The 14,953-nt window shown below is 51.6% G+C and overlaps 1 protein-coding gene across 23 annotated transcripts in view; it reads left to right on the forward strand.

The window, feature by feature from the left end:
- Positions 1-753: 753 nt before the first annotated feature.
- Positions 754-14,953, forward strand: part of Wiz (WIZ zinc finger) — a 29,272-nt gene continuing 15,072 nt past the window's right edge. For 7 of the 23 annotated variants that reach the window (XM_050146033.1, XM_050146036.1, XM_050146041.1 and 4 more), the window contains exons 1-4: positions 754-910; positions 2,373-2,635; positions 9,476-9,548; positions 12,076-14,186. In XM_050146033.1, coding sequence (XP_050001990.1) covers positions 2,431-2,635; positions 9,476-9,548; positions 12,076-14,186 — 2,389 coding nt within the window. In that variant the 5' untranslated portion in view covers positions 754-910; positions 2,373-2,430. Of the gene's footprint in view, positions 911-1,070; positions 1,570-2,372; positions 2,636-9,475; positions 9,577-11,485; positions 11,762-12,075; positions 14,187-14,953 lie in introns of those variants that run through there. The other 16 variants (XM_050146046.1, XM_050146047.1, XM_050146054.1 and 13 more) reach the window with 8 other exon arrangements.

A 14,953-nucleotide genomic window follows, 5' to 3' on the forward strand; every position in this document is an offset into this window, starting at 1 on the left:
TATTATATGAATAAATAGATATTTGGTTGCTGAGGCAATGGGTTGGTACATGGGTTATGGGTGGATAGGTTAAGTGCATTTTTGGTTAGATGAATAGGTGTTTAGAGGGATGGATGGATGGATGGATGGATAGGTGATTTGATTATTGAGTTGTTGAGTGGTTGATAGATTGAGCACGTGGATAAACGGGTGGACAACTGGTGATGAGTGGGAGAACACACAGCTTGTGATGTGTGTATATGAGCTATTCTGGTGGCTGAGATCTTGAAGACTAGGTGAAGGAGAGCTTAGCCTTCGAGACGGACATAAAGTAGTTCTAGGGTCTTGGAGATGTTGAAGCCCAATGTAAACAATGAAGAAAGACCAGGGACCACGTGGTTAGAAGAGACTGGAAGCTAAAGACTGTCTGGGTGGGGTCCTCAATGATCTAAGAATGACCCAAGGGAAAACTTCTCTGTTTCCTTTCCACTCCTCTGGTGTTACTAACAAACCTGGTGTAGGAAGAACCAGTGGGGTGCAGAAAGACAAGATCTTGTTAAGGTAACAGAGCCCCTCCCTACACGCTCAGGTCCTGAGGACTCTTTAAGAGTGACCTGCTTGGCCACTCCCAATATGGCGGCGCGCCCGTTGGACCCCCCCCCCCGGAGTGGCACAAGGGGGGGCAGACCTCCTCATCATGGCGGCGCGGCGGGGCTGTCGCGCTGAGGTCACGGCGGCGCGCCGGGGGGGGCGGGGCGGCGGGGGGGAGCGATTTAAAGGGACAATGTCCCCCGAGCGGTGGAGGCGGCGGCGGCGGCAGCGGCGGCAGCTGCGGAGGCCGTGGCACCGGCACCAAGAGCCGCCGCAGCTGTAGCGGCAGCGACGGCCGCACGAAGGAGGGGAGTTCCCAGCCGGCGGCGACGCCTACCGGGTGAGGCCAGACCCAGCCTGGGAAGCTTGCGGGCGGAGCGGAGCTGGAGCGGGGAGGGGGAGGCCTGGGCCGAGCCCGGCCGGGCGGGACCCCCTGAGGCGGGGGGCGGGGCGGGGCCTGCATGGGCGGGGCCTGGTTGGGGGCGGGGCCGTACAGGTGGGGGGAGGGGCGGGGGTCTCGAGGCAGGTGTCTCCCCCCCCCTTCCTCGGCTCGTCCCTCGGGGTCTCCCGCCCCGAGGTGCACGGGCGAAGGGCGCATTCCCGGGACCCTAGGTCCCCCGCGGGGTGCGTCCGCGCAGCGCCACCCCTACCTCTGCGACCCTTGAGGGGCTGGGGTGGGGAACGACCATCCGGACCGGAGCCCCCTCCCCAAGCTGCCAAAGTGCTCCGAAGTTGCGGTCCTACCCGATCCCCGCCGGCAGTGCCTACCCCAGTGGGCACCCGCAGGTGCTTTCTCCAGGCCTGGACAGGGACCCCTCCTGCCAAGACTGTCAACCCACCCTGTATAGGCCCCCCGGGAGCACCCAGGCCCCCGAGGGCAACGCCTGCTACCAGGCCTGGAGACCCGGCCCCGCCCCGGTTGCCTGGGCCCGGCCTCACCACCATCTCCCTCGGGAGAGCGCCTCATTCCTGCCCTTCACTTTCTGCTCTACCTTGAAGGTATTTATAGGTGGAGAGGACAGCCGGCCCTCCTCCCCCCACCAGGGTCCTTATTTCTGAAACAGGAACCCCATCGGTCTCTTTCATCCTCGGGCCAGAGCAACCAATATCGGTGGAGGATGCAACCAATATTATTGGAAGGTGGCAGGGTGGAGGAGCCCAGGCTTGGTATGCATGAGAGATCATGCTGAGGAGAAGGGAAAGGGTTAATGGTGGGGTCACTTGAGGCTGTGAAGAGGTTAAGGGGTTAACTCTGGATAACCTTACAAGGAGAAGGGTCCGAGTGTGGGGAAAGTGTAGGGCTAATTGACATGGGGCAACAAAAGTGAGAAAAGTGTAAGGGCAAAGATAGGGGCACTTGAGACAGTGCATTCAGGAGCTGGGAGTGTGGAAGTGCCTGGGCTCCTGGAAACTGGAGGCATGGTCATAGGATGTGCAGGTCCAGGAAAGCCAGCAAGCAGCTGGAGAGGTGAAGCTGTAAGTGAGGGAAGACTAGGGGGAGGTAGAAGGATTAAAGAGGGAAGACTGGGGTGACTGAGTGCATGTGTGAGTGAGGTAAATGAAGGCTGCAAAGAAGCTGGGAGAAGAGAAAGGTGTGGTGTGGTGAAGTAGGCTAACAGTGGAGGTGATGGGGTTATGATACATGCGAAAGGGCCTCAACACCATTTACCCCCTCACTTCAACTGAGAAGTAAACTGAGGCAATAGGCCTCGAAGGTAAGGACTGGGGTGTTGAGGGAGGGGAAAACTGAGAAAGAATTCCTTTCTTGCTTTTCCTAAGGCTTTCTCTTTCTTTGTCCCCAGGGCCACAATGTCCTGCTGAATCTGCCAGGTACTGAGTGAAGATCAGCGGCTACCACCCATGGAGGGGTTACTGGCAGGTGGCCTGGCTGCCCCAGATCGTCCTCGAGGCCCAGAGAGACTGCCTGGCCCAGCTCCGAGAGAGGACATCGAGGGTGGGGCTGAGGCTGCTGAGGGGGAAGGTGATATTTTTCGATCTACTCATTACCTGCCTATCACCAAGGAAGGACCACGAGACCTTCTGGATGGCCGCAGTGGCATTTCTGGTAAGAGGGCTCTGTGGCCCTAAGGAAACATCCCGCTTAGTCCTCAAGGCTCAGAGAGAGGAGCCCAGTCACCCTACTTAGCAAGGGTTGGGATTCGAATTCTGCTTGATGTCCAGAGCCTTCTCCTGGTGCTGTGCTTTGTTTTTTATTTTGCTCTTATGAAAACAAATTCCTTTGGGAGCCCATGACTGTATTGCAGTTGCCCAGAGGAACTAGAAACATACTTGGAGTGGCCTGGCTCCCTCCTTCTGAGCTAGACAGCAGTTGTATTCTAATACCCGTACCAGCACCTTGAGCTCTTGGCCCAAAGCCCACTTGTTCCTTGGGGGGCAACCTGTTCCCATCAGTGTAGCTCACTCAGCTCCTTGCAGTCTTGTTGGAGTGTAGCTCCTGAGCCCTGGGCCAAAACAGCTTGTGCCCTCTAGTGGTGAGGTAGAAACTGGGGCATTAGAGATGCCTGTCGCCTCTGTCTGCCTTGCTCTGCCCTGTACAAGGATAGCTCACACTGTCCCTACTTCACAAATCGTTATTCATTCATTAAATACGGAGCACCTGCTGAGTGCCAGTTTCTGTTCTGGGTACTAGAGAAACTAACCACGACAGAGAGGCAATAGTTCCTGTCCTTCAAGGGTTGGTATCCTAGAAGGGAAGATAAATGGAAAACAACTGGACAGATGTCCTAAGGGGAGGTGATGTTGGAGGCTATGCAGATCTTAACCAGAGTGCCAGGATCATGCCTGGGAGACCTGGGGAAAGCCTCCTGAGGGAGTGGTATTTGAGGTAGAGCATGAAATGAATGGTGGAAAATGCCCACCACATGGTAGGAGCAGTAAGTGCAAAGGCCTGGAGGAGAGGAGCCTGGCATGTTTAAGGAATCTGGCGTGGCTGGGGAATACTTTTCCTTCATCTCCTTGGTTGACCCCCCCCCAAAAAAAAACTCTGGGTCCCAAGAACTTCAAAGCACCTCTTTGGTGGTTCCTACATGCCAGATTCTTTGTGTGACCAAATTATGTCATACTTAGAACCTTGGTAGGTTCTCAGTTATTCATTTACCTCACATTAGGAATGGGGGATCCAAGACCCTCAGGGATGAAGTAAGTATCCCAAAGTCACAGAGTCACAGAGTCAGGCAGTAATGTGGCCTCACAACCCTCCTCCTTTTTCATTTTAGGTTTTACTTTTTTAGAGAACTGGGGATTGCACCTTGGCCCCTGCACAGTCTGCTAATGCTGTTCCACTAGCTCCATCCCAGCCCTTTTCTTATATTTTTAAGTTTCTTTCATCCAGTTGTTCTTTCTTTCTCCTCGTGTTTTGTCATCCTACATGTTAGGCAGCACTCGACCACTAATCTACATTTTCAGGCCTCATCTTACTTATTTTATTTCATTTTATTTCTTTTTTTGGTTTTTCGAGACAGGGTTTCACTGTAGTTTTAGAGCCTGTCCTGGAACTAGCTCTTATAGACCAGGTTGGCCTCGAACTCACAGAGATCCGCCTGCCTCTGCCTCCTGAGTGCTGGGGTTAAAGGCGTGCGCCACCACCGCTTGGCCTATTTTATTATTTTTGATGGTATGAAAATATTGCGTGTGAATATATGCATGTGACTGCTAGTGCCTGCAGAGGCCAGGCTCATTAGCTCCCTGGAGCTGGAGTTACGGACAGTTCTGAGCCACTGGGCCTCCTCTTTTTAAGTTTTTGGTTTTCCCCATTATTATTATTTTATGTGTATGGCTGTCTTGTGTCTATGTGTTCCTCTGTGTATCTCCTGCATGCAGTGCCTTTAGAAGCCAGAAGAAGGAATCAGATCCTTTGGGATTGGAGTTACAGACAGTTGTGAGCTTCCTTGTGGATGCTGGGAATCGAACCCTGGGTCCTCTAGAAAAGCAGACAGTGCACTTAACCATTGAGGTGTCTTTCCAGTCCCTCTTTTTTGATATTTGTTTGTTTCTGTTTTTGTTTCTTGAGACAGGCTTTCTCCGTAGCCCTGGCTGTCCTGAACTCACTCTGTAGACCAGGCTGGCCTTGAACTCAGAAATTTGCCTGCTTCTGCCTCCCAAGTGCTGGCATTTTAGAGTTGTGTGCCACCATGCCAGGCTACCTTTGCAGTTTTTTAGTATTTTTCTTCTTTTTTCACTTTGCTGCTTTCTTTCTTGTGTTCTGTTTTGCTTTGTTGTCCCAAAAAGTTAGGGAAGTACTCAGTCACATTCCCAGATCCCTTTACCCATAGCCCCCTCTCTGTACTTTTGAAGCTCCTTGATCTACCCCTACCCGGCAGCACTTCTTATGATGCTCCAGTATTTATAACCCTACCTTCATAGAATCAAGTAAGGAGGGGACCAGGAACATGCTATCCCTGCTGTCATGGGCCCCTTTATCCGGGGCAGGGAAGAGAAACATGAACCAAGACATAGGATGATGAGGAAGCAACACTACAAAAAGCAGAAGGTATCTAGCGAGAGAGAGCCCTGACTTGTAAAGGTTTGAAGGGGACTGCTGGCACCTGCCAGTCTGAGGTGCCAGGAAGATGGTGAGTAACAAATTCTGAGGGTAAAGGGTTATCCCTTAGCAGTCCCATCCTCAGGACCCAGAGAGCAGCAGGACTTTATCCCAGGTCACACAGCTAGCCAGGGCAGGACTGGGGTCTTGACTCTGTAGGAATCTGAGAAATCTGTAAATTCCAAGGGACTGGCACTTTTTCTCCATGTGGCAGATAACCCAGGCTGGAGAGGTGGGGAAGGTAGGTAGGTGTGTGTCTTCACCACCCCAAATCTGACTGCAGAGCAACCAGGGATTCATGTGTGTACCTCCTAGGTAGGAGGAGTAAGGAGCCACCAAGGAGGACAAAACCCATCCTCAATGGGTTCCCTGAGCAAATGGGAGCACAGGTGGGGGTGGCTGCATTGACAAGATCAAATCATGGAGGTTAGAGAAGGCCTGGATGTTTCTCCCACTGCCCTCTCAGCCTGCTTGACCCCCCCCCCCCCCCCCCCCGCCTTCATAGACTAGACACTTGCCTCGGGAGTCTTGTGATGTCTATAAATAGGTACAGCCTCTGAGGCTGCTATTCTGTCCTGAAGCCTGGGCACTCCCTCATCCCCATGCAGCCCTCAGAACCCTTCAAGGATCCCAGGAATGACACCCCAAACTTCTCTACCTGGACAAGGATATGCCCACTACCTGTTCTGTCTTCCATTATGGCTATCAGTTGGGACCCAGTCTGAAGTTCCATCTGAAGTTCCATTGCAGTCCCATATACCTCTGAGGTGGGCTTCACAGGTGCAGAAAAGTCTTGTGGAATTTACATGTTCCACTCAGATCAGTGAAGAGTCTGGTGCATGGCCTGCCATTGTTTGGAGGACAGGAGTCCTGGGAACAAAGAATGTATCATTTCGGGATCCTGAAGGGAATGAACCAGAGCGCAGAGAAAGCAAGCCTGAGGCTGCAAGTGTAGCCTCCATCTCCCACCCCAGGACATCATCAAGACAGCCGTGACACTACAGAACACTTACCTCCTCCTCCCCCTCCACACATCGCTATTTCTCTGGATGGAATTCTTCCTGTGATCTCATTAGCCCTCATCAGTGGCCTCTTGAAGCTGGGTTCCTGTCTGTTTGCATTGTACTGAGGAGGAAACTGAGACTTGGGGCCTGGAAGGCAACTTCTGATCACACTGCTGAGTTTTACACTTGGAACTCTCTGACATCAAAGTATGGATTCTTGGCTACTCTGTCAAGCTGCAAGATGCCTGGCTTAGAGTCTAAGTGGATCATGGACACTCTTTCCTCTCATTTGTAAGCTGTCTCAGGAACCCCATATAGCAGGAGCCAGTGAGGGATTCCGGCACTGCCACGGACTCAAGAGTTGCATCCCAGGTGCCTCATGTGACCCACAGGGGCTTCTGGATCCCCTTCAGTGTGGAGGCTTCTGGGCAAAGCCCCCACCTCCAAGGTGTCTCAGTTACAAACCCTGCTTGTTCTCCTTCCTCAAAAGTTGCTGCCACTAAAAATAGGAGCCTCATTGGAGCTGCTCAGACAAAGAGGCCAGTGTGCCCCCCGGCTCATGGAATTCTTTGACAACAGCCATTGCACACAGCCATCAAATCTGGGACACTCAGAATTTCAGAAACAGGACACCTGGGACCCTCAGACCCACATCTCTAGGCTGTACTAGGGCTGGCTAACCACTAATTGGTCACCCTCTCCTGATTAGCTCTACTGTGTGATGTATCCAGGAGAGAACCTGTTTCTTATGATTGGTTTTCCTAGCCCCCACTATCCTCTCTAGCACCCCATTATAACTTAAGTCCTTAAAATCCAAGAATGTCCTCCTTCCTGTGGGTCTACCTCTGTGGTTCTCAAATGGGGACACTCAGGTTCCACAGGGGACACTTTAGGAATGTGTAGAGACATTTTCAGATGACATGATTGCAGGAGAGGTAGGTATTAATGTCTTGTGGGTGTGTAGATGCCAAGGACATTGCTGATCATCCTGCAGCAATGCAGAAGTGCCTCAGCCCAGAGAAGCACCCCCGCATCCAACTGTCAACACTAAAACCACTCTGCCCTAGGATATGCAAATTTTTGTGCTCCTGCCCCACATTTTAGAGGCCATGCCATTGTAACAGGCCCTTCCATCAGGTTCAACAGACAGACCCCACCTTCCTGACCACCCGTCCTCATTTTCATTCTTCTGTCCCCAGTGGTCAGCTTTCAGTTCCCAGGGAAAATTGGACGGTGGGGGATTGGAAGAATCTGTGCCAGCCCTCGCCCTTTCTGGACTATCCTCAAATTGAGGTTGATCCAGCAATTGCATCTGTCAGGCCCTGGCCAGGGCACAAGTTCCCCCAGCGTGTTAACCTTGGCCCAAGCAATTGGCTTACTCCCTTCTTGGCATGCTTGCCATGTCAGGCAAGCGTGGCGGGTAGAGGCATGGGCCAGGATTCCTGTGGTGGCTCCAGGCATTGGCTCTACAGGTGGATAATGGAGAGTTGGCTCTATCTGTGTTGTTGTGAGGTGGTGGGCATTCCCAAGAAGGGATTCCATTCTAGGATTTAGGCCTGGAAACGGGTCCAGAAGGCAGGCATGGGCCATGTGTGGCTCAGGGTGGCCAGGCTCCCCACTCATCATCTGGCATGTGTTCGTTTAGTACTTGCATGCCAGGTGCTGGAATGCTGCCATGAATGAGGCTGCAAATGTCTCAGTTCTCAGGGGGCTTATGTGCTTACAGGGGACCCAGACATGCAGTTATCCATAGAGAGAACCTGGCAATATCTGGGAGAGCTAAAAAATAAATAAAGCAGATGCCAGGCATGGTGGCACAAGCCTGTAATCACAGTATTCAGAAGGCAAGAGACAGGAGAATGGATGGAAGAAAGACAAGCTTGGCAGTATAATGGCTTCTAGGAGCTTTGTAGCAAGATTTGTCTCAAAAGCAAAACAAAGCTGGGTGTGGTGACTCATGCCTATTTTCCCAGCACTTAGAAGGCAAGAGGCAGAAGAACTGTAAGTTTTGAGGTTAGCTGGTCTTAAGAAAGACCTTGTCGAGCAGGTGGTGGTGGCGCACGCCTTTAATCCCAGCACTCGGGAGGCAGGGGCAGGCGGATCTCTGTGAGTTTGAGGCCAGCCTGGTCTACAAGAGCTAGTTCCAGGACAGGAACCAAAAAGCTACAGAGAAACCCTGTCTTGAAAATCAAAAAAAAAAGAAAGAGAGAGAGAGCGAGAGAGAGCGAGAGAGAGAGAGAGAGAGAGAGAGAGAGAGAGAGAGAAAGAAAGAAAGAAAGAAAGAAAGAAAGAAAGAAAGAAAGAAAGAAAGACGTTGTCTCAAAGGCAAAACTAAGACTAGGCATAGGGATACACACCTGTAACACAACTGTAGTTCCAGCACTTGGAAGATAGAGGCAGATCGGGAGTTCAAGGTCATCCTCAGTTACACATTGAATTTAAGGCCAGCCTGAGCCAAATGAGACCCTGTGCCCACAGACAGACAGAAAGACAGACAGACAGACAGATAAAATCAAAACCAACCAACAGAAATCCAACAAAGTAGCACAAAAATAAATTTTAGGTTAAAAAAAGAGACAATCATAATATCTCATTTGAATAAGTAGTCAAAGAAGTACCAAGTGCAGTTGGAAAAGTCCTGCAACTGCTGGGCATAGTAGTGCACACCTTTAATCCCAGCATTCAGGAGGCAAAGGCAGAAGGATCTCAGTGAGTTTAAGGGCAGCCTAGTCTATAGAGCAAGTTCCAGGACAGGACAGGGCTGCCCAGTAAGACTGTCACACACACACACACACACACACACACACACACACACGGGTGGGGGTGGCAGAGGCCAGAGAGAGTTAGGACTCAAAGCTTCATAGGGATGGGAGTTGGGGGAGAATGCAATTGGGTCACAGCAGCGAGGGCCCAGGAAAGGCAAGTGAAGTTGGTGAAACCAAGAAAGACCCAGATCTCATATGTGTGTCATTGTTGTGGCAGGTGGGACTTTAGCTTTTTCCTGTAGCTAGAATTAGAAGCATATGAGTTTTCCCAGGGTATGACTTAAAAATGAAGAAACAGACAAACACTACCCTGGTTGTTGCATGTCAGGAAGCCTGAAAGGCAGCAAGTCCCTAGGGTCCTCCAGGAGACCTAAGGGAATTCCTTGAGAGAACCTCCTTTCAGGGAACAAATACAAAGGTCAGAAGCCTCTGAGGGATAGGGTTGGAGGCCTACAGGGCCCCTCTTAGATATCCCACAGGCTCTTGGAGCTGAGGTATGGAGGACCCCGGCCAGGGGAACCCCGGCCCTGGCCAGAGGGACCCCAGCCCCTCAGGGTCTCCCCTCTCTGTTGCAGATGGGCAGCCCCATCCTGGCCTCAGCGAAGCCCTCCCCCGTGCCACCTCCGCCACCCATCGGATCAGCAGCTGGTGAGTGCCACGCTGGCCCTGACCTCAGGTAGGGCAGGGGATGAGCAGGAGTGTCTAGGGTCCATCAAAGCCCTCTGGGGAATGAGAAGGGGATAGGAGGGAATCAAGAGGCCAGGCAGGAGGAGGTGGCTCCCCATAGACCAGCCCCCCGGGTGTGTGCTGGGGTAAGGGAGGAGGTCTGATAGCAACACAGAAGGTCAACTCTCATTACCCCTGCCAGGAGCCAGGCCAGAAAGGGACAGGTCTGTACACTGGACTCTTGGAGTCCAGTCTCTCTGTTAAGTGATGCTTAGATTGCCTCAGTTTTCTCATCTACAAAATGAGATGAGAAAGTTCGCTGCCACAGATATGTTTCACAAATTCGCCTTGGGAACTCAAGGAGCAGGGAAAGGACAGGGATCATGCCGATTCTTTTGTTTGTTTATGGTGCTGGTGACAAAACTCAAAGGAGCAAGGACGTACAAGGTCAATGCAAGTGCTCTACCATCTAACCCTGAGCTGTAGCCCAACCTTGCTACTCTTTATTAAAGAGTTGGTGGATCTAATATATAATTATGATAATCTCAAGATTAACAACAGGTCTAGAAATGAATACTAACTATTATGTTCTGGCTCTCAGTTCAGCGCACTGACTCCTTGCGACAGCACTGAGAGGGTGGCACTTTCCATATTGCATGGCACCGATGAGGCTCAGAGAGGGCACTATGGCGTACACTTAGCCTGTCTGTACTACCTGTTTCCTCACCTGGTCCATGGGTGTGATCAGTCTTCCCCTCCACCCCCATCTTGTGAAGGCAGAATCCCTTAAAATGAAGGGAGGCGTACATCAGTCATCCCAGAACTCATGAGGGAGATGCAAGAGAGTCAGGAGTTCAGGATCCTCCTCTGCTACATAGTGAATTCAAGGCTAGAATGGACCACTGAGACCCTATCTCAAAGAAGTGTGTGTGTGTGTGTGTGTGTTGTATATGCTTATGTGGGCACGATGGCACATACTATTCTCCCAGAACCTGGGAATTTAAAACAAGACAGTCTTTTTTTTTAATTATTTATTTATTTATGATGTATACAATATTCTGTCTGTGTGTATGCAGGCCAGAAGAAGGCACCAGACCTCATTACAGATGGTTGTGAGCCACCATGTGGTTGCTGGGATTGAACTCAGGACCTTTGGAAGAGCAGGCAATGCTCTTAACCGCTGAGCCATCTCTCCAGCCCAACAAGCCAGTCTTGAGTTCAATACCAGTCTGGGGTACATAATGGAACCCTGTCTCAAATTAATTGGCCTATCCTGGTAGTACAGACCTATAATCTACAGCTACTCCAGAGGGTTAGGGAAGAGGGTCTTGAGTTCAAAACCTGACTGAACTACAGAGTGAGTGCAAAGCTAGCATAATTTAACAAGATCCCATCTCAAATTTTTAAAAAGGGAGAAGGTCTAGGGATGTGGTTCCATGGTAGAGTGTTTGCCTAATGTGTACCAGGTCCTAGGTTTGATTCCCAGCACTGGGGGGAAATGAAGAGAGAACTGATCAGGAATACTTATATTTTAAAAAGTGTGAGAACCTGGTGTAGTGGCTACAACTTTAATCCCAGCACTCAGGAGGCAGAGGTAGGCAATCCCTGTGAGTTTGAGGTCTGCCTAGTCTACATAATGAGTTCTAGGCCAGCCAGTGCTACATAGTGAAACATTGTGTCCTCTGAAAAAGTTCTGTCCATCCCAAGGCTTACCAGGTATCAGGTGATTCCTAAGCACTTGAATTATATCTGTCTTTACCCTATATCTTGTTGTAGGGTCGTAGCCCCTGTGTTGGCAAGCTTTTAAATAAGCACCTGCCTTGTGTGATAGTTTTCCTTGGTGACAACTGTCAGAAAGTTCCTTAGATATTATATAAGGAAGACAAGATTCCTGACTCGGAAATCATCTCCATTTTTAGGATTGGAAAACTGAGGCCCAGAGAACACTTTGCTCATCTGCTCTGAACTCCCAGCCCTATCTCCCACCCAGGAAGGTCAGAGTCATTGGAACCATTAGTCACTCCTGACTCTGCCCCTCCAAGAGGGGAGGAGGTTCATCCTTTGAGCTGTCCTGCCACAAAGTTGACCTTCACCAAATTTGGGGGAGAGATGTGACAAAATCGCCAGTTTGGGGAGGACCAAGACAGAAGCAACTTGGAGCCCAGGTCAGAGCCTTGGATCCTCCCTGGGGAAAGGTGAGAGTTGACTGTACCACCAGATTTGGGGATGCTCTCTTGAGGCTCTATCCCCCAACCTGTGGTCTCTGCACATTTCCCCAATGATGCAACAGGGCTGGGCTGTACAGACAGGTGCACTCTAGGAATTAAACCTGGCTTTGATGGACTGCCTCACCTTTACCCTATTACTCCCAGCCTCTCCACAGTCACCCTTAAGCTGGATTTCAAGGAACTGCTCCAGCAAGCCTAGGAAGACTACTACCCTATCACTACTACCTAGGGAGGGAAGCTGAGGCTCATGCTAACCTATCCCCATTGGCACTTCCTTGCAGCTACTGGGATGGAGACAGCCTGGACTTTCAGCCGGGCTCCCCACCACCCTATCTTCTGGGCCCCTTCCCTGCTTCCCTTGATGTTCAGGGGTCTTGGGAGCACCCCATGGTCCAGGAGGCCGGGGAGGGCATCCGGTCTGAGCAGAGGTTCGAGGATTCAGTTATTGTGAGAACTATGAAACCCCATGCCAAGCTCAAGGGCTCTAGAAAGTTTTTGCACCACCAGGGTGAACTGAAGCTCTTAGAGAAATACCCTCCAAGCCATCACAAGTTTGACTGGCTCCAAGATGCAGATGAGCAGGGGCCACTGAAGGATCCAGGGTTACACCTGGACCTCCCTGTCCAGCCACCAACTGTCACTTCCTTCAGGAAGGTAATTGTGCCAGTGGATGACACTCCCAAGACACTGGACATGGAGGTTATGGGTACCAGAGAGGACCTAGAGGACTTTGTGGGACTGGCCCAGCCTTCTGAGTGGGGACTCCACACGTCAGCCTCAGAAGTGGCCACACAGACCTGGACAGTGAATTCTGAAGCATCTGTGGAGCGACTGCAGCCCTTACTGTCCCCAGTCCAGACAGAGCCATACTTGTGTGAACTGTTGCAGGAAGTCGCTGATGGGGTGGACAGCCATGAGGAGGAGGAGGAGGAAGAACCGGCTGTGTTTCCATGCATTGAGTGCAGCATCTACTTCAAGCACAAGGAACACCTCCTAGAACACATGAGCCAGCACCGCCGAGCACCAGGCCAGGAGCCCCCAGCTGAGCTGGCTCCGCTGGCCTGTAGTGAGTGTGGCTGGGCTTTCACAGAGCCTACTGCCCTGGAGCAGCACTGGCAGCTGCACCAGGCTTCCCGGGAGAAGATTATCGAAGAAATCCAAAAGCTTAAGCGATTTCCAGGTGATGAGGGCCGTGAAGCACGGCTGCAGTGCCCCAAGTGTGTCTTTGGCACCAATTCCTCTAGAGCCTTCGTGCAGCATGCCAAGCTACATATCCGTGAGGTACTGCCCAGCAGGCAGGCCAAGGAACCTTTCAGGGGTGGCAACCCAGTCATAGATGCTAACACCTTTGTCTATCCCTCCTATGGAGACTCCCCAGGCCTCAATACCTGCATCTACTGTGGCTTCACGGCATCTAGCAAGAGTCTGCTCAGGGAGCACATAAGGCTAGTGCATGCCCATGCCCAGTGGGAGGAGCATGGCGAGTCCTTTGAGGAGAACCTCACTAGCCAGCCAGGTACTAGCCAGGATGCCTACGTCCACTTCCCTGACACTGCCACCATGGACTATTTTGGCAAATCTGAGCCTCTCTTGGCCTCTATGTGGCAGGAGAACCCTGCTGGATATGACCCAGGCCTAGCCTTTGGCCCAGACCATCAGCAGCCAGGCATGAGAGATTTCCCACTGTTGAACTCAGGCCAGCGGCCTTTTGGAAAGCTGGCCTTTCCTTCCCCTATGGCATCTGCTTCCTACTCCATTCAACTCAATAGAAACAAAAGCACTGTCCAGCTGCAGAGAATGGAAGACAAGAGTCGCCCTTGGAGTGAAGAGGAGGAAGAAGATGAAGACGTAGTGCTGACTTCTGAAATGGATTTTACTTCTGAAAATGGGGCCTTTCCACCCTCATCCATCTCTAGCCTCATCCCTCAGCCAGCCCTAGAGTTGAAGCAGACTTTCCAAGATGCTCTGCAGGCAGTTGAGGCCTCACAGGATCAGCAGCAGCAGCTCCAAGGAATGGTGCCCATTGTTCTGGTGGCAAAGCTCAGGTCACAAGTCATGGCTGCGGCCAGCCAGGCATCCCCAAAGCTACCACCTGAGGAACTGGGGCTGGGGAACACCCACCCCCTGGACTTCCTGCTCCTAGATACACCTTTGGGTGGATCACTGGGTCTGGACACACTTCTAGAAGAGGATACGGCCATGGCTCTTAAGCATGAGGAACGGAAATGCCCCTACTGTCCTGATCGTTTCCACAATGGCATCGGGCTGGCCAACCATGTCCGAGGCCACCTGAACCGCGTGGGTGTCAGCTACAATGTTCGGCATTTTATCTCTGCAGAGGAGGTGAAGGCAATTGAACGCAGGTTTTCCTTCCAGAAGAAAAAGAAAAAAGGTAGGGCATCGGCCTTGCTTTGAGAATCCATCTCCCTCTCCCCTTGCCTGGGAGGCACAGAGCTGGAGAGCAGACTTAGCCACCCCCACTGTGAATCCTGCTTTAGCATCCTGCAGGGTGAAATTGGGGGCCTCCCCTCTTGAGAGACCTGGGAGCCATGGGTAGTGTTGTCACCAAATGTTGGTGGATGTGCAGGGATGCCCCAGTGCCCTGATCACAATGACAGCTGGAGGAAGGCGTTATATATTCCACAGGCAGATAATTCCATTTGATGTGTTCATGCAGTAAATGTTCTTTAAACTGGGTCCTCTGTGTTCTGGAGTGAGCCAGACAACAGTTCTGATCTGTTAGAACTCATGGCCCACACCAAATAAAAGGACTCTTGGTGGGCTTCAGAGCGTGGGGCCCCTGTGCAGCGTGAAGATTTCAAGGAAAAAAAGGTTCTGATTCCAGAGGGCTGCCTCTAGGGAAAGCACACTGGGTGGTCCACTTGGGGAAGGTGCTAGTTTGGTGCTTAAGGTGCTAGTTTGGTGCTTGAGTGAATGAGAGTACACACACACACACACACACACACACACACACACACACACGAGAGAGAGAGAGAGAGAGAGAGAGAGAGAGAGAGAGAGAGAGAGAGAGAGAGAGNACACACACACACACACACACACACACACACACACACACGAGAGAGAGAGAGAGAGAGAGAGAGAGAGAGAGAGAGAGAGAGAGAGAGAGAGAGATGCTGAAGTGTCGGGTAAGTGGTAGAC

The sequence above is a fragment of the Alexandromys fortis genome, unplaced genomic scaffold, assembly GCF_014885135.2.
Source record: "Alexandromys fortis isolate MF-2015 unplaced genomic scaffold, M_Fortis_MF-2015_v1.1 scaffold_42, whole genome shotgun sequence".
Classification (NCBI taxonomy): Eukaryota; Metazoa; Chordata; class Mammalia; order Rodentia; family Cricetidae; genus Alexandromys; species Alexandromys fortis.